This window comes from Phlebotomus papatasi, chromosome 2 (genome assembly GCF_024763615.1).
Source record: "Phlebotomus papatasi isolate M1 chromosome 2, Ppap_2.1, whole genome shotgun sequence".
Lineage (NCBI taxonomy): Eukaryota > Metazoa > Arthropoda > Insecta > Diptera > Psychodidae > Phlebotomus > Phlebotomus papatasi.
Genome location: NC_077223.1, coordinates 22896225 through 22912532, shown reverse-complemented (window position 1 = coordinate 22912532; position 16308 = coordinate 22896225). Strand labels below are relative to the sequence as shown.

At 34.4% G+C, this 16308-nt stretch overlaps 1 protein-coding gene across 2 annotated transcripts in view; it reads left to right on the top strand.

The window, feature by feature from the left end:
• LOC129803119 (Krueppel-like factor 8) overlaps window positions 1-16308 on the top strand; it is a 112493-nt gene that overhangs the window by 30362 nt on the left and 65823 nt on the right. For both annotated transcript variants that reach the window (XR_008751841.1, XM_055849471.1), the window contains exon 3: window positions 4336-4393. Coding sequence is in view for 1 of the 2 variants with exons in the window: in XM_055849471.1 (XP_055705446.1) it covers window positions 4336-4393 (58 nt within the window). In the remaining variant the exon portion in view is untranslated. The remainder of the gene's footprint in view (window positions 1-4335; window positions 4394-16308) is intronic.

Below are 16308 nucleotides of genomic sequence, written 5' to 3'. Positions count from 1 at the left end.
AGAATTACACTTGAATTTGGCTCATACTTCTTTGAGGTTTTTTTTCTTTCTTTGGTTAACTTAAAGCAGTGAGAAAATTTTAAAATTTAAAATTAGATTCTGTTCCAAATTACTCCATTGTACCCTAGAAATACCTAAAAAATGTTACTAGTCAATTATATTCATCCGGAACCAATGACAGGTTAAAATTATAAAGAGCTCGCTCTATCATTAATCTTATTGAATATTTACATACAGAATTTTACATTTTATTTATTAATCTAAATCTTATTATTTGAAATAAAATAAAATTATATCTAAGTCTTGAAACACAGTTTTAAAAATTCAGGAATTGAATTTATAAAACCAATATAATGTTTTTAAATCCAAAGTTGGTAGATTGTATTGTATAAATTCAAAAACAATTTAGACTAAGAATATTAAAAAAAAGACTTATACGAAAACGGTCGGTTCAAATGATTATAGTGTATCTATATTAAAATCAATGGATTATTGTTTTCTCTTAGATTTGATGCGATAAAGTCATGCATAATGTTGGGAATTAATAATGGAATTCTTTATATACAATGGAACTGTATCGATTGTGAAAAGGGACTCATACGCCTTCCAGCTGAATGTCAAGTTATTTGATTGAAGGCTGAGGTAAGCTCTTTCGGCTACCTAAAATGATGTCGCCAATTACAGATAATTAGGCACTCATTGAGTAAAGTCGTAGGTACTCACTTTATGATATACAAAATTTCTGAGTACGAATCCGATTTATCAGAAACTTTTCCGATATTAAAGATGTTTAAAATTGCGCCTAGTTAGTTAGCTTGATTTCACGGAGTGTGCGACTGATAATCCAATCCATTTATAAAAAAAAATAATTATGCTTGTTCTGTCCTCCTCTCGCGGGAAGGCCTAGTTCCTGTATTTGATATTGTGCCAGTATAATTTTAAAGACAATTATGTCGATATGAAACGAGTAAAAATAATTTTAAAAACCATTAGCGGAAAATGTTAATTCTGAAAAGGGCATTTTGTCTCAAATTTTTGGAAGATAATCTGCATCCATTGGATGTATAGTTAGACACATGTATAGTTAGATCCAATAATAATTTTCAGAATTAAGAAGGTAACAAAAACATAATGACCGAAAGTGCTTACTTCACCTTACCTGGAAATTATTAATATTCTTCATTAAAAAATAAGAACTACTATTATTTCTAATTTGCTTATATGTTTATTGATCATTAATCAAAATTCTTATTCGTTTCACTTATTCATGTTGCATTTCAATCGATTTATATAATTATAAGGTAAAGTACCTTATAATGTTCTTATACGGATGTTCTACAAATCAATCACTATTATGGTTTTTTTTTCTAGTTGGTGGAATTTTTTGTAATTATTTTAATGAAAACCGCAATCACGTTATTATTAAATAGATGTTCCCTTATTTGTCGCTTTTATTGACAAATTTATAGGGAATTTTATAGGGATTTAAAGGGAAATTACTAACTCAGTTTTCAGTTCTCAGAACAAATTTTATGAATTTAAGTAATTTTATAGAGATGCTCTAATAAAATAATGACAAATATAGAATATACTTTTGAATTCTGAGATTTGATAACTGTTTTTGGTGAGCAAAAGAAAGCTACCACGAAGAAGTGCACTTGAATTTGGCTCGTACTGCTTTGTGGTTTTTTTCTTTGGCTAACTGAAACAGTGAGAAAATTTCAAAATTTAAAATTAGATTCTGTTCAAAATTACTCCATTGTACCTTAGAAATATCAAAAAATGATGCTACTCAAGCTCTAACGTAGGAAACCAAACTGTCGAATTGAAAAACTCTCCACTTTTCAAAAAAAAAAATGTTATTTAAAATTATTTTATTTCTAAATAAAGTTCACAATTAATATGTCTTAAGGTGAAAACTTCACAAAAAATTAGAACTAGGGGAGACCGGGGTAGAATTAGCCACGTATAGTATTAGACAGTGGTATCTTATAGTTCGCCTGGGAAAGAATATTGAGGAAACCACTCTTTATTCTAAATATATACTTCCCTTCCTATTCATTGAAATATTTATCAGCCTCATACAAACATTTTTTGTACAAATTATACGCAATGAAAAATTTCATTTGGTGGCTAATTCTATCCCGGTCTCCCCTACTTATCCTTTTGCGGCCGACGTAGGAGCCTTTACCTTAATCTGTAATACACACTATAAACTTTTCATAACATTCGAAGTACACCTGACTGCTGCCGCTTATGGCGTTTGACTTGCGAACACTATGTACACAGTAAAAAAAATGTGTAAAATTTTACTACAATAATAGTGCAAAATCGACCATTTTAGTTGTTTAATTTAAAAATGTTTAAAAATACACAACATTTTGGTAATTTACTGTCACGTGATTGAAAATTACCACTATTATAGTTGAAAAATTTTCAACAATGTTGTTTAATTTGAAAATGTGTAAAATTTTAACACTATAATAGTGTGAAATTGGATAAATTAATTATTTAATTGCGATCTGTGTAAAATTTCTCACAATTATAGTCAGAACATTTTTTTTAACAATGTTTCTTGTTTTAAAACTGTTGAAAAAATCTAAAAATTGGCACTATTATAGTAGGATTATAGTTTTTCATATTATTTATCATAGTGTGAAAAAATACACAACTTTATGTTATTGTTTGTCACATGATCAAAAATTAACACTATTATAGTTTGATAATAATTTTTCACACTAGTGTGAAGCCTTGTGTATTTCAACCAAAGTTGTTGAATTTTTAAACAAAAGTTGTTGAATTTTGAGACAACATTTGTTGATTTTTTAACAAAAGTTGTGTAAAAATTGTTGAATTTCCATTTAAGACATATACTTCAGTCGAGATGCTTTTTCAATGGGGAAAAGTCATATAGAGCATCGAATATTTATATGCATAATAAGTATATCATGAAGATTCGAGCATCAGATGTAATAATCTCGAATTGAGGGGTATCCCGAGTACGGGAAGAAACATTACAAATGTCTAAAATGGCAAAAAAAAAATTAAAATCTTTGAAATGAAATGAAAATTCAACAATTTTTAAATTCAACAACTTTAAATTAAACAATGTTAAATTAAACACTTTTTCCAAATTTAACACTATAATAGTTGTGTGAAAGATTACACAATATAATAGTGTCAATTTTTGTTACTGTGTAGTTTGAGACCCCTCAGCATTTGTGTAGAGTTCACTGGTAAAATCTCCGCATAGATGAACTTTGAGTAAATTACGTAGTGATGTTCATTAGTGCGCCAGCAAGAGCCTAAAAGCTTCCGGTGGGCTGTAAAGCTCTGTGTCAGTGTGAAAGATGATCTTGCAATCAGTTGGATCTGTGGAAGAGGTAGCGCTAAAACAATAAGCGTGTGATTTAATCTCTATTGGTGCTGGGGGTCTACCTGAGTCACAAGCTAAAGGTGTCTCGGTGCTGTGAGCGCATGGATTCAGTCTGATAGACACTTCAAGGTGGGGCACTGACGATTGACCATGGTGCCATATTCGAAATGGGAATGAGCGCAAGAAAACGCTGACTTCCATCAAATCAAGCACAGATCTCCCTCAGCACCGCAAATCACCTGTTGATGTTGCCATTTGGGCACTTTGTGTAATTGTTGCACCGCAACTGGCTCTTGTGTATTACCTCTCTCGGTGCATTTGTGGTGGTTATAAAAAAAAATTTGCATAATTTATTGTTTCACATGCACAAGGTACATTTATTTATTTTAATTTATTAGATATTACCAGTTAGTTTATGTTTCCCCGTTGAAAATTTATTATTTTACATTAACTTATAACGTTGGACTTTATTTGTCTCGCTTTTTTGTCTGCTCCCCCTTTTCTACCATGAACTTTTATACTTCAAAGCTCTATTCTTGCGATGGCTTTTTATCGGGTTTGCCTCAGCTCTATGTTGCCCCGGTGAGTTCACCTCACCCCTCTATATAATTACTAAATACACAGTTTTCTCGTGATTATTCTCTCACTTAAAAATCGCTATTGGAACTGTTCACAAATACCTAGTCATATTCCCATATAACATTGCTATTATAATTAAAGCTGACAACTATGAATTATAACGCGAACAGATCAAATCTCTTTTTGAACATTTTAAAATATTACCACTCTGAAAAAGATCACCACCTTTTTGTCCGTGTCTGAACCCAAATCAAGTGAAGGTTGAAGCAATATTTGGGGATTTTTTCTGAGTTGTAATGCTCCTCCCAAAATAAAAAAAATATATATATATCTTTTCTTTCCGCAATCCGCTTATACAATCACTGATGATTTAATTGCAGGCAGAGGGCCCTCCAGTTCAGCTAGAACCTGTGGATCTCAGTCTACGATCACCTCGTGGTAAGTTTCAATTAGTTTTTTTTTCCTTAAAGACTGTTTTTTCTTCAATGTCTGCGATCATAAAAAAAACATACGTGAGAGAGTGTTGTATGTCGAAACAACTAAAGGCTTTTTTACAGGCCAGATGAAGAGCTATTATTTCAATTAGGCTTTTGAGAAGTAGTTCAAAACTCCTAATCGCGACGCGAAATGTTGCAAAGGAGTCCCCGTGTGATTAATGACCACCAACAGAGCGAGGTCAGGCCATAATTGTGCCATTCTCTGAGAAAAATTGGCTTGAATTAGATCAATTAGGAGACTTTTTGTTTGCCTGCATGGCGCGTAATTTGTTGACACATCGCTTTTATTGAGAATCAATTTAAATTTGATTTGGACTTTAAGTTTTTGCTTTGGTCAAGTTCAAAGACTTGCGGGGCGTAATTTGACAATATAGAGTTGTTACGCTGTGTTTACAATACAATTTAACCCTAGACTGCACCCAAAAAGGCAAGGTGACTAAACAGATCGTATGACTTGAATCAATGAAGTATCATTATATTTAAAAGATTATCTCGACAATATATTTTAATTCATTGACTTTTTTATTTATTTGGTTTTTAGCTTGAAAGTAGAATTTATTTAATGAATATTAATACTATAAATTTTCCCGTAAACGATCTGTTCACATCTGTACTTTCGTAATTCAAAAGTGTCTCGGCTAAATGGTAAATGGTATTATTTGGATAAAATATCATTCATATTCGAAAATTCAAACTTGAAACATAATATTCCAACAAAAGTTTTACAGAAGGTCGTAAGGATTTTAAAACAGAACAAAAGGAGTAGGAATATTATATACATGAAAACTTTTCCTTTCATTTACCTCACAAGAATATTAATACTGCACTTTACTTTATCGCAACGATACTTTAGCTTTATCGATACACATTGAAATTTGAACATGAGCCTATTTGAGGAATTATTAAGACACCAATATGTTCTTTATTTTTTAGTTTGGTTTTTTTTTTCTCTTTGATAAACCTCATTTGTACCCCATTTGTATACGTCGCATAATATCAATTGCAAAGTTGACGATATTTTGAGCAGTTGGTATCTGAATTGCTACTGTAAAAGAAGAATTTTTAATTAATTTGGTTAGTGATGTTGATCTCCAGATGATGTACCACAATTTGGCATTGTGTCGATTTTGATGATATTTTCCTTTATTCTTATTCTTTATTTGAAATATGGTTGACAAATCCTTTTCATAGATAGTTACACTATAAAAATAAATGCAGTGCCCGCTGAGTCCTGTGTCTCCTCGCAACCCAATATTTTTTCTTTTTTCCATAATTATCTATTAATCTCTATCTCTCAAAGAAGCAACACATCTGCCTTATAGAGCCAAGATTTTGACAAGTCTTATGCACTTTTCCATAATGAGACTTTCATAATTTTTGTAGAAACTCTTAAGCCCCTTAAGAGTGGGCCATTTTACTTTTAGTAGTCACAGAGAGTGACAAGAACAGTATAAGCAGATTATAAGAATTTAGGCTCTGGGCACACTTACAACTCAAGCCGAGAGACGATTCAACGTAATAATAATCAAAATAATAATCAGATTGATCATATTACATTTCTATCAGTGGGAATCTAATGGGAATTTAGTCGAATCATTATTTTGATTATAATTACGTTAAGCCGCCTCTCGGCTTAAGTCGTTAGCGTGTCTTAAGCATTTTGTTCTATAATAACGCCTTACTCAGAAAATTGTACAAGACAATATAAGGAAAAAAATGCTGCTTGTGTAAGGATCTAATTCCACAGCAAGAATATTCTATCTCCAGTATTTCCAGTACATTGTCTGAATGAGTTAAGAGTAAAGTAGTTGAGCATAGTAATGCAAGACAACTGAGAGTTTGATAATCAATTTTAATCGTTTAACCTTTTAAGGAAGAGTGAAACACCGATGTTCCAGAAATAAAAACAATTTTTTGATTATATAGTTACATTGTCCTTCAAATTAACAGGAAAAATGATTGTTCCTTTAAATACACTGGTATCCAACTCATCCTTAAAGGGTTTCACGAAATATAAAAGATGTTCATTAAAAATCATTAAAAAATTATTTTTCCTCTTGAAAAGCTTTTTCTGGATTTTTTTTACATAATACATTACGATTTCAATTCCGCAATTACAATATCATACAATTTTATGATAGACAAAAATTTATTTGTAAAATTTATTTTTTAATATAGAGCAAAAGCTAAAATTTGTTTTTAAATTAAATATTCCTAAAAGAATTTAAGAAATTACCAAATAATTCAAAAATTAATTGAAATTGTAAATAAATGAATGGGTATGCATTTATGTCTTCAATCATTGATGGGTAATGATTGCAAATGGGACGAGTTAACTTTCAAAACTTTTGAAGACACTCTAAAAAAAAAAACTTAACGTCTCTCACGACTTCACAAGCAATTGTGGTTGATTTTTTGACAAGAAATGCCTGCCCAAGGGGGATAATGTGTCTTTCACCTCTCACAAAAGCACCAGATTGCAATCGATATAATTGCAGAAATCTGTGCTCTAAGAATTATTCTCTGGGTTGACGCATAAATGCACTTCTATGGTGGGGGCCTTCTAAAGTATGCCGCACCAATTATCCCCGTGTTATGGGGGCCTTTAAATCCATATGCACTTTGTCGCCACTCACGAAGAATTTGCCACACACGAGGTCCGCAGGAGAAAGGATTTTTATCCAGGTGAGTGTGCAATCAAGAGCAATTTTACCATAACAGTGGCTCTTGTGGAATATAAAGTGCAACACCATCGCGCGGAAACCTTTCTAATTGCACCTGTTTCACATGTTTTCGCCACATGAGAAACACTTTTGGGTTAACACTTTCCCATTCTCAAATTGTTTTGAGTACCCATGAGGGAAGCAGGTATTATGCATTGCTTATGTTTAAGCATACTGAAGGTAGAACTAAAATAGGAGACGGTAAAAGGCTAACACTGTGGTACTTATCTATCCTTATGCTTATGTAGGTATAGTTGTTTTCCTGTGTATGCCATACTAATGCAACAGTCAACGTATTTGCGTTTTTTTTCGATCCTATAAATCCTCCTGATAGATTAAAAAAAATATCCTTTTAAAATTTTGCCGCTTGCATTAGTTATAAACAATTTTTCAATTGCTTTTAGACAGAAATTTTAGTATAAAAAGAGATTTGTGACTCAAAAAACTACACTGATATCCTTTTAATTTATGCTAGTATGATATAGAACATATAATTACCGAGCATGCTAGCCTTTTAATCTGGCAATTACCAGGACAATTTTATAATTCACATTTGGCTAGTAAAATATAAAATTGGATTAGTTAGAATCAAGCATGTGACAAGTTAATTTTTTTATAAAGAGCTATTTTGAAGCCAATTTCCTAAATTGATCTCGGACTCAGCTCACAGTGCTCCGAGGAAAAAATGTTATTTCAACAAAAATTTAGTATATTTATCCTTACATATGGTAAGGTATCTTATAATACGGGAAAAACTTCTCATTTTTTAGATATTTAACGTAACGGTCGCGAGTGCAAAAAAATTCCATATAAATTTAAATCGAAATATGAGAAAGTGGCTTCAAATTTCAGGCAACTTGCCAGGGGCGTGGTTAGAATAATTACTTTATTTATATTTTTAAAAGAGAAAATGATAAAGAGAATCTTATTTTCCTTACAACAATTTTCTTTCTTATTAGTTTTATTTCTGTATTTTTTTTTCTTTACAAATTAAATTTATTTATTTTTTACTGATCATATTGTATTTTTCTATTGGCCAAAAGAATTTTTCCCTTAGAAGGATTAAAGTTTTCAGCGCGTAATATTGGTAATATTATTCAAAATTATGCTCTATTATTATATTTTGGTTTATTTAATTATTTAATTTTCGACACCATTTTTTTTATACTCAGCATAAGATTATAAATTTAATATAATTCGGACTAAATATTTTTAAATAGCCTTTAAATAAGAGAACAAAATCAGCTGGAGCACCTCCGAAGGTGGGGTAGCACCGAACCCTGATTTAGCTGAGATTTTTTATTTACAATTTCAACTTTTGTGGTGCAGGTGAAATCCGACCTCGTCAGATCGGGCCTAAATTTTGGATTTACACGTTTTTTTGACACTTATAGATTACGAATATCATATGCGCTAAAAATCGATTTTCGTACACTGAGAAAAAGAAGAGGGTGCGATTAACTTTTTTTCCTCATAATTTTAACACTTTTTAGGTGTAAAAATATATCAACATTTTTTAATGTTAATTTTTCACCTTTTTAAGAGTAAAATTAACATGAAAAAGGGTAACTTTAACTCCTAATACACCTAAAAAGGGTAATATTTACACCGATTTCGGATCAATACTGCAGGGTAAATTAACATTTCCGGAATGTTATTTTAACTTTTTCGGATTTCTTTCAGTGAATAACCACTTCTGGAAAGAGAACGGAAAGAGATATCGATAAACGGTTTTCGGCAAAGGTTAAATGTCGATAGGTGGCTAGAAGTAGGTGATGTCACCTCCCCCCTTCGTCATTTTGAAATACCCCAAATTTTGTATTTTTTGAATTACTCAGATCCTATGGCACCGATCGATCTTAACTTTAGTATGTTATAGCTAAGCCTAAGAGCTTTTGATTCACAAAAAAATTAAGCCCCCAAGCCCCCTGACCCGAGCTAGAAGGGCTCAAGAATTTAATTTTCAAATGGCTATATCTCCGGTTTTAATGATCGGAATTTGAAAATTTTTGATCTTTTGGAAAGCTCTCGTGGAGTACTACAACGATTATTACATCCCAATTTCATCCGATTTAATGGATTTAATCAAAAAATCGATACATAAACGTACTTACTATTTTGTTTCGCTCTTAATTTTTTTTTGGAAATTGTAAATGTTTTTATATAATAGTTAATAGTAGATCCATTGATACAGTTTTAGTTCTGTTCATATAAAGCAATATTTTGTTGTGAAAGGATGGTTTATTAATTAAAAACAAATTAAAGCATCGTTCTTTTTATTATCCATTAATGCACAAATCATATATTCAGTGTGAAATAAGGGGAAAGCATTAAAGTGTAAGATCACATCTTATATGTGAGATAAATATCCAATTTGACCAAAAGATGACATGAGGGACATTCACTCATGGGAAACATGTGATAAAATCACATGAAAATGATCACTTATGTATGAGCTGAGGTAACGGGATTGCGGAAGTGACTTCTTCAGGTGAACATAAGAAATATTTCAATTGACACGCAAATTGAAGACTTGAAAAAGATGATCAAGATTTTGCTGAGACAACTTTCAGCACTAGTCATTTTCATGCCAACTTTTTTTTTTCTGCCACACCATTGCCGTCACTTTAATACCCAATCAAGGCCTGACCACTATTTGATTATCATTTGTTTACCTTCATCTCGGGGATGGTTTGAGATGTAATTAAATTTTTAGTGTGCAAAACAATCCGGGTATTGAGTACAACGGTAGATGGCTTGCATAGTTAGGCTTTTGAGTGAATTTGCTGATGCAGAAAACCAACCACTTGGCCTCAGATGTTAAAATACTGAAGTGGAAACACTTTGTACCCAACAACTGAAGGCGTTATATTGGAGACACCTTCGAGACACCATGGGCATTAACATTTTAATTTATTCAATGAAAATTGCAAACGGCGATGATGGCGGGAACATCTTGTGCGTCAGGTATTCCTTTAAGTTTCACAATCTCATGCAACGGGACACACAATTTTCTTTTATATATATAGTATAAGCAAGTCACCTGAATGTTTAGCATGGCATCAACACTAAATGGGACCCCACGACACGGATATATTGAGCTCAAAAACCACTCAATATCACCTTGACGATAAGGTAAATTGATTAAAAAACTGTTAGAAGACGCGCGATATATTTTCAAATGTGCGTTCTCTAAATGCAAGCATTTTTTTTCTTAATATAAACAGCTTCCTGCCTTGTGGTCAAACTTCTCAAATGAACGTGATAATCGGTGCCTCGTGTTATTTGCACGCGAATGAGAAATTGCAGATAGATTTGTGCCACCATAATGATGCACCTCATGAGATCAATTTCACCTGGTTGAAATATGAGACAATAATTTATTTATTGAAGCAATATTTTCTCATTTTATTACACACGAATTATTTAATTTTGTATTCACAGTGGTGGTCGTACATTTCACAATAGTCATTGACTTCTTGTGACGATAGCTTTTTTCCCGCGCTAAACAATGCACGATCACGGGGGGAATTATTGAAAAAGATCGTGATTGCTATTTGGTCTCTCTTTGTGGCCTTTTTTTGTACCACCTCCACCCCCTTGTGTCCATCCCAAAACTAGAAAAAAAGGGAGATGTGAAAATCGAATTGAAAGAAATTGATTCACGATTTCTTTTATCAAAAGATTTCTTTTTTTTCTTCATTTTTCCTGCATGCAATCTTCCCAACTTCTCTAAAGAGTCTGATCCTCGAGAGATTGGCAATATCCAAATGGATGAGTATTTGTTAAAGTGTCTCTCTGGTACGAAGACGTCAGTTGATGCCATTAAGAGTCAAAACCACGCCTTTTGGGTGGTTGTGGATCGTGTGAATGTGGCTTTTGGTTAATGTACAAAACGTGGGAACTCGAGGAAATTCCTGGCAACTTGACATTTTTGCCATTTTCTTTCACCAATCTACCATCAATACACTTCGTGTGTCTCCCTGAAAGTACCAAAAAAATAACAGGCAAGACCCCTTTCAAGGTGTGTCCACAAAACATTGTGCATTTTGCAATTCACAATTGAACCATTCAATCAGAATCACTTCCAAAAATAAAAAATATTGAAATATCGTGAAAGAAATTATTCAAAGTAATTTCTATGAAGGTGCAATGTGAAATGGTATTCTTGATCTAACAAAAATATTTGAGAAGAATATGTGGGGTAAAATGTAACATTTAAAAAAAAATCTTGCGAGATAACATAGTCCGCTATTTCAAATTAATTAATTAATTAGTTAGTTAATTTATTTAATTAATTAAAAAATATTAATTTTGATCAATTCATTTACCTACTTTTGTATATTATTGAATTTTTCAGAGTTTGAACACGAATCAGTTGTCCATATTTTTTCTATTTTACTACTTAGAGTAAATTGTCAGAAAGTCTGGACCATCTGGATTAAATTACATTTTCCTATAATACTTATTTCTATTTCGCTTTAGGGGAAATGCTCATAATTTTGTCCAGTTTCTTATTTTGGACACTTTGAGGATAACATTGGACACTAAAAATAAATTGATTAAAATGATGGATTTTTATTCCAATATTTGATGAATAATGAATTCTATCTAAATATTTGTTCTTTTTGGAAGATTTTAACACTAAATACGTTAAAATTTGAATATGATTTGAGTTGAAATTGCTTTGTTGAAAATTCAGTGTGAGCAATTGCTTACGAGAAATATGACAGAACCTTGTGGCTTACTTCAGTCTTATTTAGTTTTGGTGAAGTACTAACAAAGTTTGTTCGCTGTTTTTGAGTGATATTATTGAATATTCATTGAATATTGTGTTGATTCACGTTACTGATGATTTGTACATTTGACCTGAAGTGAGATTTGCCTTGTGAATTATATTTTTCGTGTGAAAAATGGGAAATTTTTTAAGACATTCACCAGTGAGGTGATGATTCTTATTTTGGACAGGTGTTTTTCTCACGAAATTTCGTGAAGTTTTAGCTTTTGTGATGACTAGGTTGGACAAATGCCTGGAGAAACAAAGGAGCATCATCTCTACGAAAGAGATGTAGCGAGAAAAGCCTTGAAAGGCTCCCGGAAAGGCCAAGGAATGCGCTAATCCGTACGTACTTGGAGTACCGAAGTCAACTCACTTTAATGAATGATATGGAAAGTTTCCGGGCTTCTTGTGACATTCTACGTTTCCCTTACATGAACAGGAAGAGGACTTGGTAAGATTGGTTCATCAAATGAAGAACAATGGGCATCCTATTGAGGCGGATTAGCTGTCCAAATTTACAGCCAAGTTGGACAAATTAATAAACAAGTTGTCCAAAATAAGAGCCAAGATCACCTCTACTTATCAATTCATTTTTAAACGTATTAAAACTAATTTTAATAAAAATAAGACAATAAATAGCTTGCTAAGTTTCTAAACAACCCTTCTGAAAAGAGAGTAACAAGAAATGTCAATTAGTGTAGAAAATATCGCACTTCAAACTTGGAACTTCGATGCTTATAAGCAGACTGTCCAAAATTATGAGCACTTCCCCTAACTATCTTCTCAAAATTAGCGAAGAGACTTTTCCTACTAAAAAAACAGCTTTTTGAAAATAAGTGTGATATGTCCATGTCCATGTTATGTCCAGTTCGCCTTTTCTGCCTTTTTCAAACTAGCAAAGAGACTTCTGGCTCAAATGGTTTATTTAAATAACTTGGAAAACATTGCCTTCTATAAAATTTGCTAAATATGAATTTCTCATCTTTCAGGAGACCATAAAAAATTAAATATCTATCCGTTTATTGTTATAAAATATATTTAATTCCTCGATCAAAAGAGCTAAAATCAAATTTTAATATTTAAAGATTACTAAGTTTTGCTAAAAACTATATTTATTTGTTAGAACGTTCGTTGGTTATCTGTTCTAGATATCACTCAATTCGAATTCAATTAAATTTATTATTTTAGAATTTGTGGTACCCTTTGTCTGTTACGTCTGTCGCCGTCTTAGGGCGTCTGGAATATAAGGAGGGAGCTTTCTTCAAATATTTTAAATTTTAAACTATAACAATTGCGGATTTGCGAAAACGTGAATTTAGTGCTTTACCTTTTGAGTTGATTTAGGAGAACAACTTTAGTCACTCAAGTAAAGAATGCTAATTCTACTTTAAAGTTATTATTATTAATCGAGTCGAGGCATAAAAATACTTATACATGTCTTGCCCAGAAACGGGCCACGTCAATAGCGGCTGAATTAGCCGTCATCAAATCTCCTGTCTCACATGATACAGGAGCTAGTGGACAAACATATAAGTGGGGAGTAGTTTGAACCACCCCACAGTCACACAGAACGTCTCCTTCCAAGAAACCCCATCGCCGTCTGTTATCCCTTGACCGCGCAACTCCGCTTCTCAAACGATTTAGCGCTCTCCAAGTTTTCCAGTCTTGGTCACCACCAGGAGGGAGATTTTCCTTGGGCTCAACAAAATCTGGAGGGAAGGTATTCTTCCACAGACTAAGTTTTGCTTCCTCCGGCGTTGCTTCGAGACACGTAACAGTTTGACTGAAACTCTTGCGAGATTTCAGTCGCTGTCGTACTCTTACCTGACCATAGAGTAAATGTCTTGGCTCTGTAGAAGCCTTCGACATTTCCTTCCTGGAAATCACTTGTCTCCTGACCTGTGGTGGAGCAATTCCCGCTAGCGGATATAATTTGTTTACCGGGGTGCTTTTTAGACACCCTGTGACGATGCGCGCGGTATCGTTAAGAGCGATGTCCACTTTCTTTGCATGTGCCGATCTCTCCCATACCTCAGCCGCGTACTCCGCTGCGGAGAATGACAAAGCTAGAGCAGAAGTGCGTAGCACTTTCGGCTGAGCGCCCCACTGAGTATTTACAAGTTTACGTAGTAAATTGTTACGCGTTTTTACTTTGTCCTTTATGTTATTGCAGTGGGTTTTGTACGTTAGAGATCTATCAAGGGTGACTCCGAGATATTTGGGTGTGAAATTATGATTCAAAGTTCTTCCTTCCCACTCCACATTCAGTCGTCTTTTTGCCCACCTATTGCGCAAATGAAAACAACACACTTCTGTTTTCGAGGGGTTGGGCCTTAACTGATTTTCCCTATAGAACTTTGAAAGTTCAATAAGGCTGGTTTGAAGATGGGCTTCCACATTTTCAAATGTAGACGCTTTTACAGCCAAGGCCAGATCATCCGCGTAAAGGAAGGCTTTTGATGGAGACGGCAATGGCTGATCATTTGTGTAGATGTTAAATAGCATGGGAGCTAAAACACTACCTTGTGGTAAGCCATTTTTCTGCAGTCGCCATCGGCTCTTTTGACCACGAAACTCAACGAAGAAACGACGGTTTTGTAAAAGAGTACCGATCATTTGTGTGAGCCCGTAGTCAGATGTAAGCTTGTAGAATTTGGTTAGAAGAACTCTGTGATTTACTGTATCAAAGGCTGCCGAGAGGTCAACAAAAGCAACACCAGTAATCTTACCTTCCTCAAAACCATCTTCAATGAATTGAGTCAGGTTTAAGACTTGGTTTGAGCTGGATTTTCCTGGACGATATCCAGCTTGCTCGCTGATCAACTTTTCCTCTACGACAGTTAAAATCCTATTCAACAGCATTCTCTCAAAGACTTTAAAGAGATGACAGAGAAGTGAGACAGGTCGGTAGCTTTTTGGGTCGTTAATGTCTTTTCCAGGTTTGGGGATCGCCACTACGTGAGCTTTTCGCCATGCCTTCGGTATCTTGCGATGTGATAAACAGTAGTTGAAAAGTTTAAGGAGCCAGTCAATAGTCCTGGGCCCAAAACTCTTTACTTGTTCTGAATACAGGCCATCATAGCCTGCCGCTTTCTTATTCTTCATCGACTTGACAGCCAAAACAAGCTCATCTACACGAAATGGTGCAGAAAGGTGTTGAACCTCTGTAGTGGGATCTCTAATAAACTTTGGCTTCGCAGAACGAGAGCCTACTTTTCCATTCATAAGCAACGTATGAGCGATCTGGTTAGCAGTCACTTGAGGGAGAGTTTTGACGGAGGTAGGGTCGTTGTTGAGGTGTCGAATCAGTCGCCAAGCTCGGTGGCTATTTTTTGACAAATCCATACTCTCAACGATTGACACCCACCGTTCCCGTCTACTCTCAGCAACGGCGCCGGTCAATACATTAGCAAGCTCTAATGTGGCGTCACTGAAAGGATCAGCCTCAAAAGACTTTCTGTATTCCGACATAATGTTGGATATCTCAGAGGACAAACCTGGGATGTATTGAGTACGACACCCTCTTGGAATGTGCCTCCGTGACACCTTCTTTACTGCTTCCACAAACCGGTCATAGTTCTCAGATGTTGGTTCGATGTCCCCTAAGCTGAGATCCACGTCCGATGCGAACCTGTTCCAATTGGCCTTAGAGAAGTTAAACCTTCGGCGAAAAGGCACCTCTCTAGGCTTAATCGCAGCAAACAATTGGCACATGATAGGTCTGTGTTGCGTATGGGGAATGGGTGGCAAAACATTTTTGCAGCAAGAGGGAGCTATTTTTTCATCAACAAAGATAAGGTCAGGGTTGTAACCCCTTTGCCATCTTGCACTGTTGAATGATGCTGGTAATTTGGCATCATGTATTAGTGTCAACCCCTTGCTTTCACTCCACTCCTCCAATGCATCCCCATCATCATTGTTTTTGCCGTAGCCCCATAGGATGTTATGACAATTAAAATCCCCGAGAACAAAATGGGCATTAGAATTCCCAAAGTTATTCGGTTCTTCAAATCGAAAACATGTCCCAGGGGGCTTGTAGACTGATGTAACTGAGAACTTTTCAAAGTTCACTGTCAGGATCTCAACATCGTCGCAGTCAGTAAGGGCCACCGACTTGACATCAACGTCCGACTTTACGAAAATCGCGCTGCCGTACTTATCGTGGGGTCTCTCAATCACCAATTTCATACCATTGATCTTTGGTCGTCTTTGCGTAGGGCCTCTGTGGGTTTCTTGGAGACAAATAACGTCACATTCAAACTTAACACAAAATTCGCAAAGAATATCTTCTTTGGTCGTCGATAGACCCTCAACATTAATCGAAATAATATTGAGGAGTGGCCCTAAGAAGGG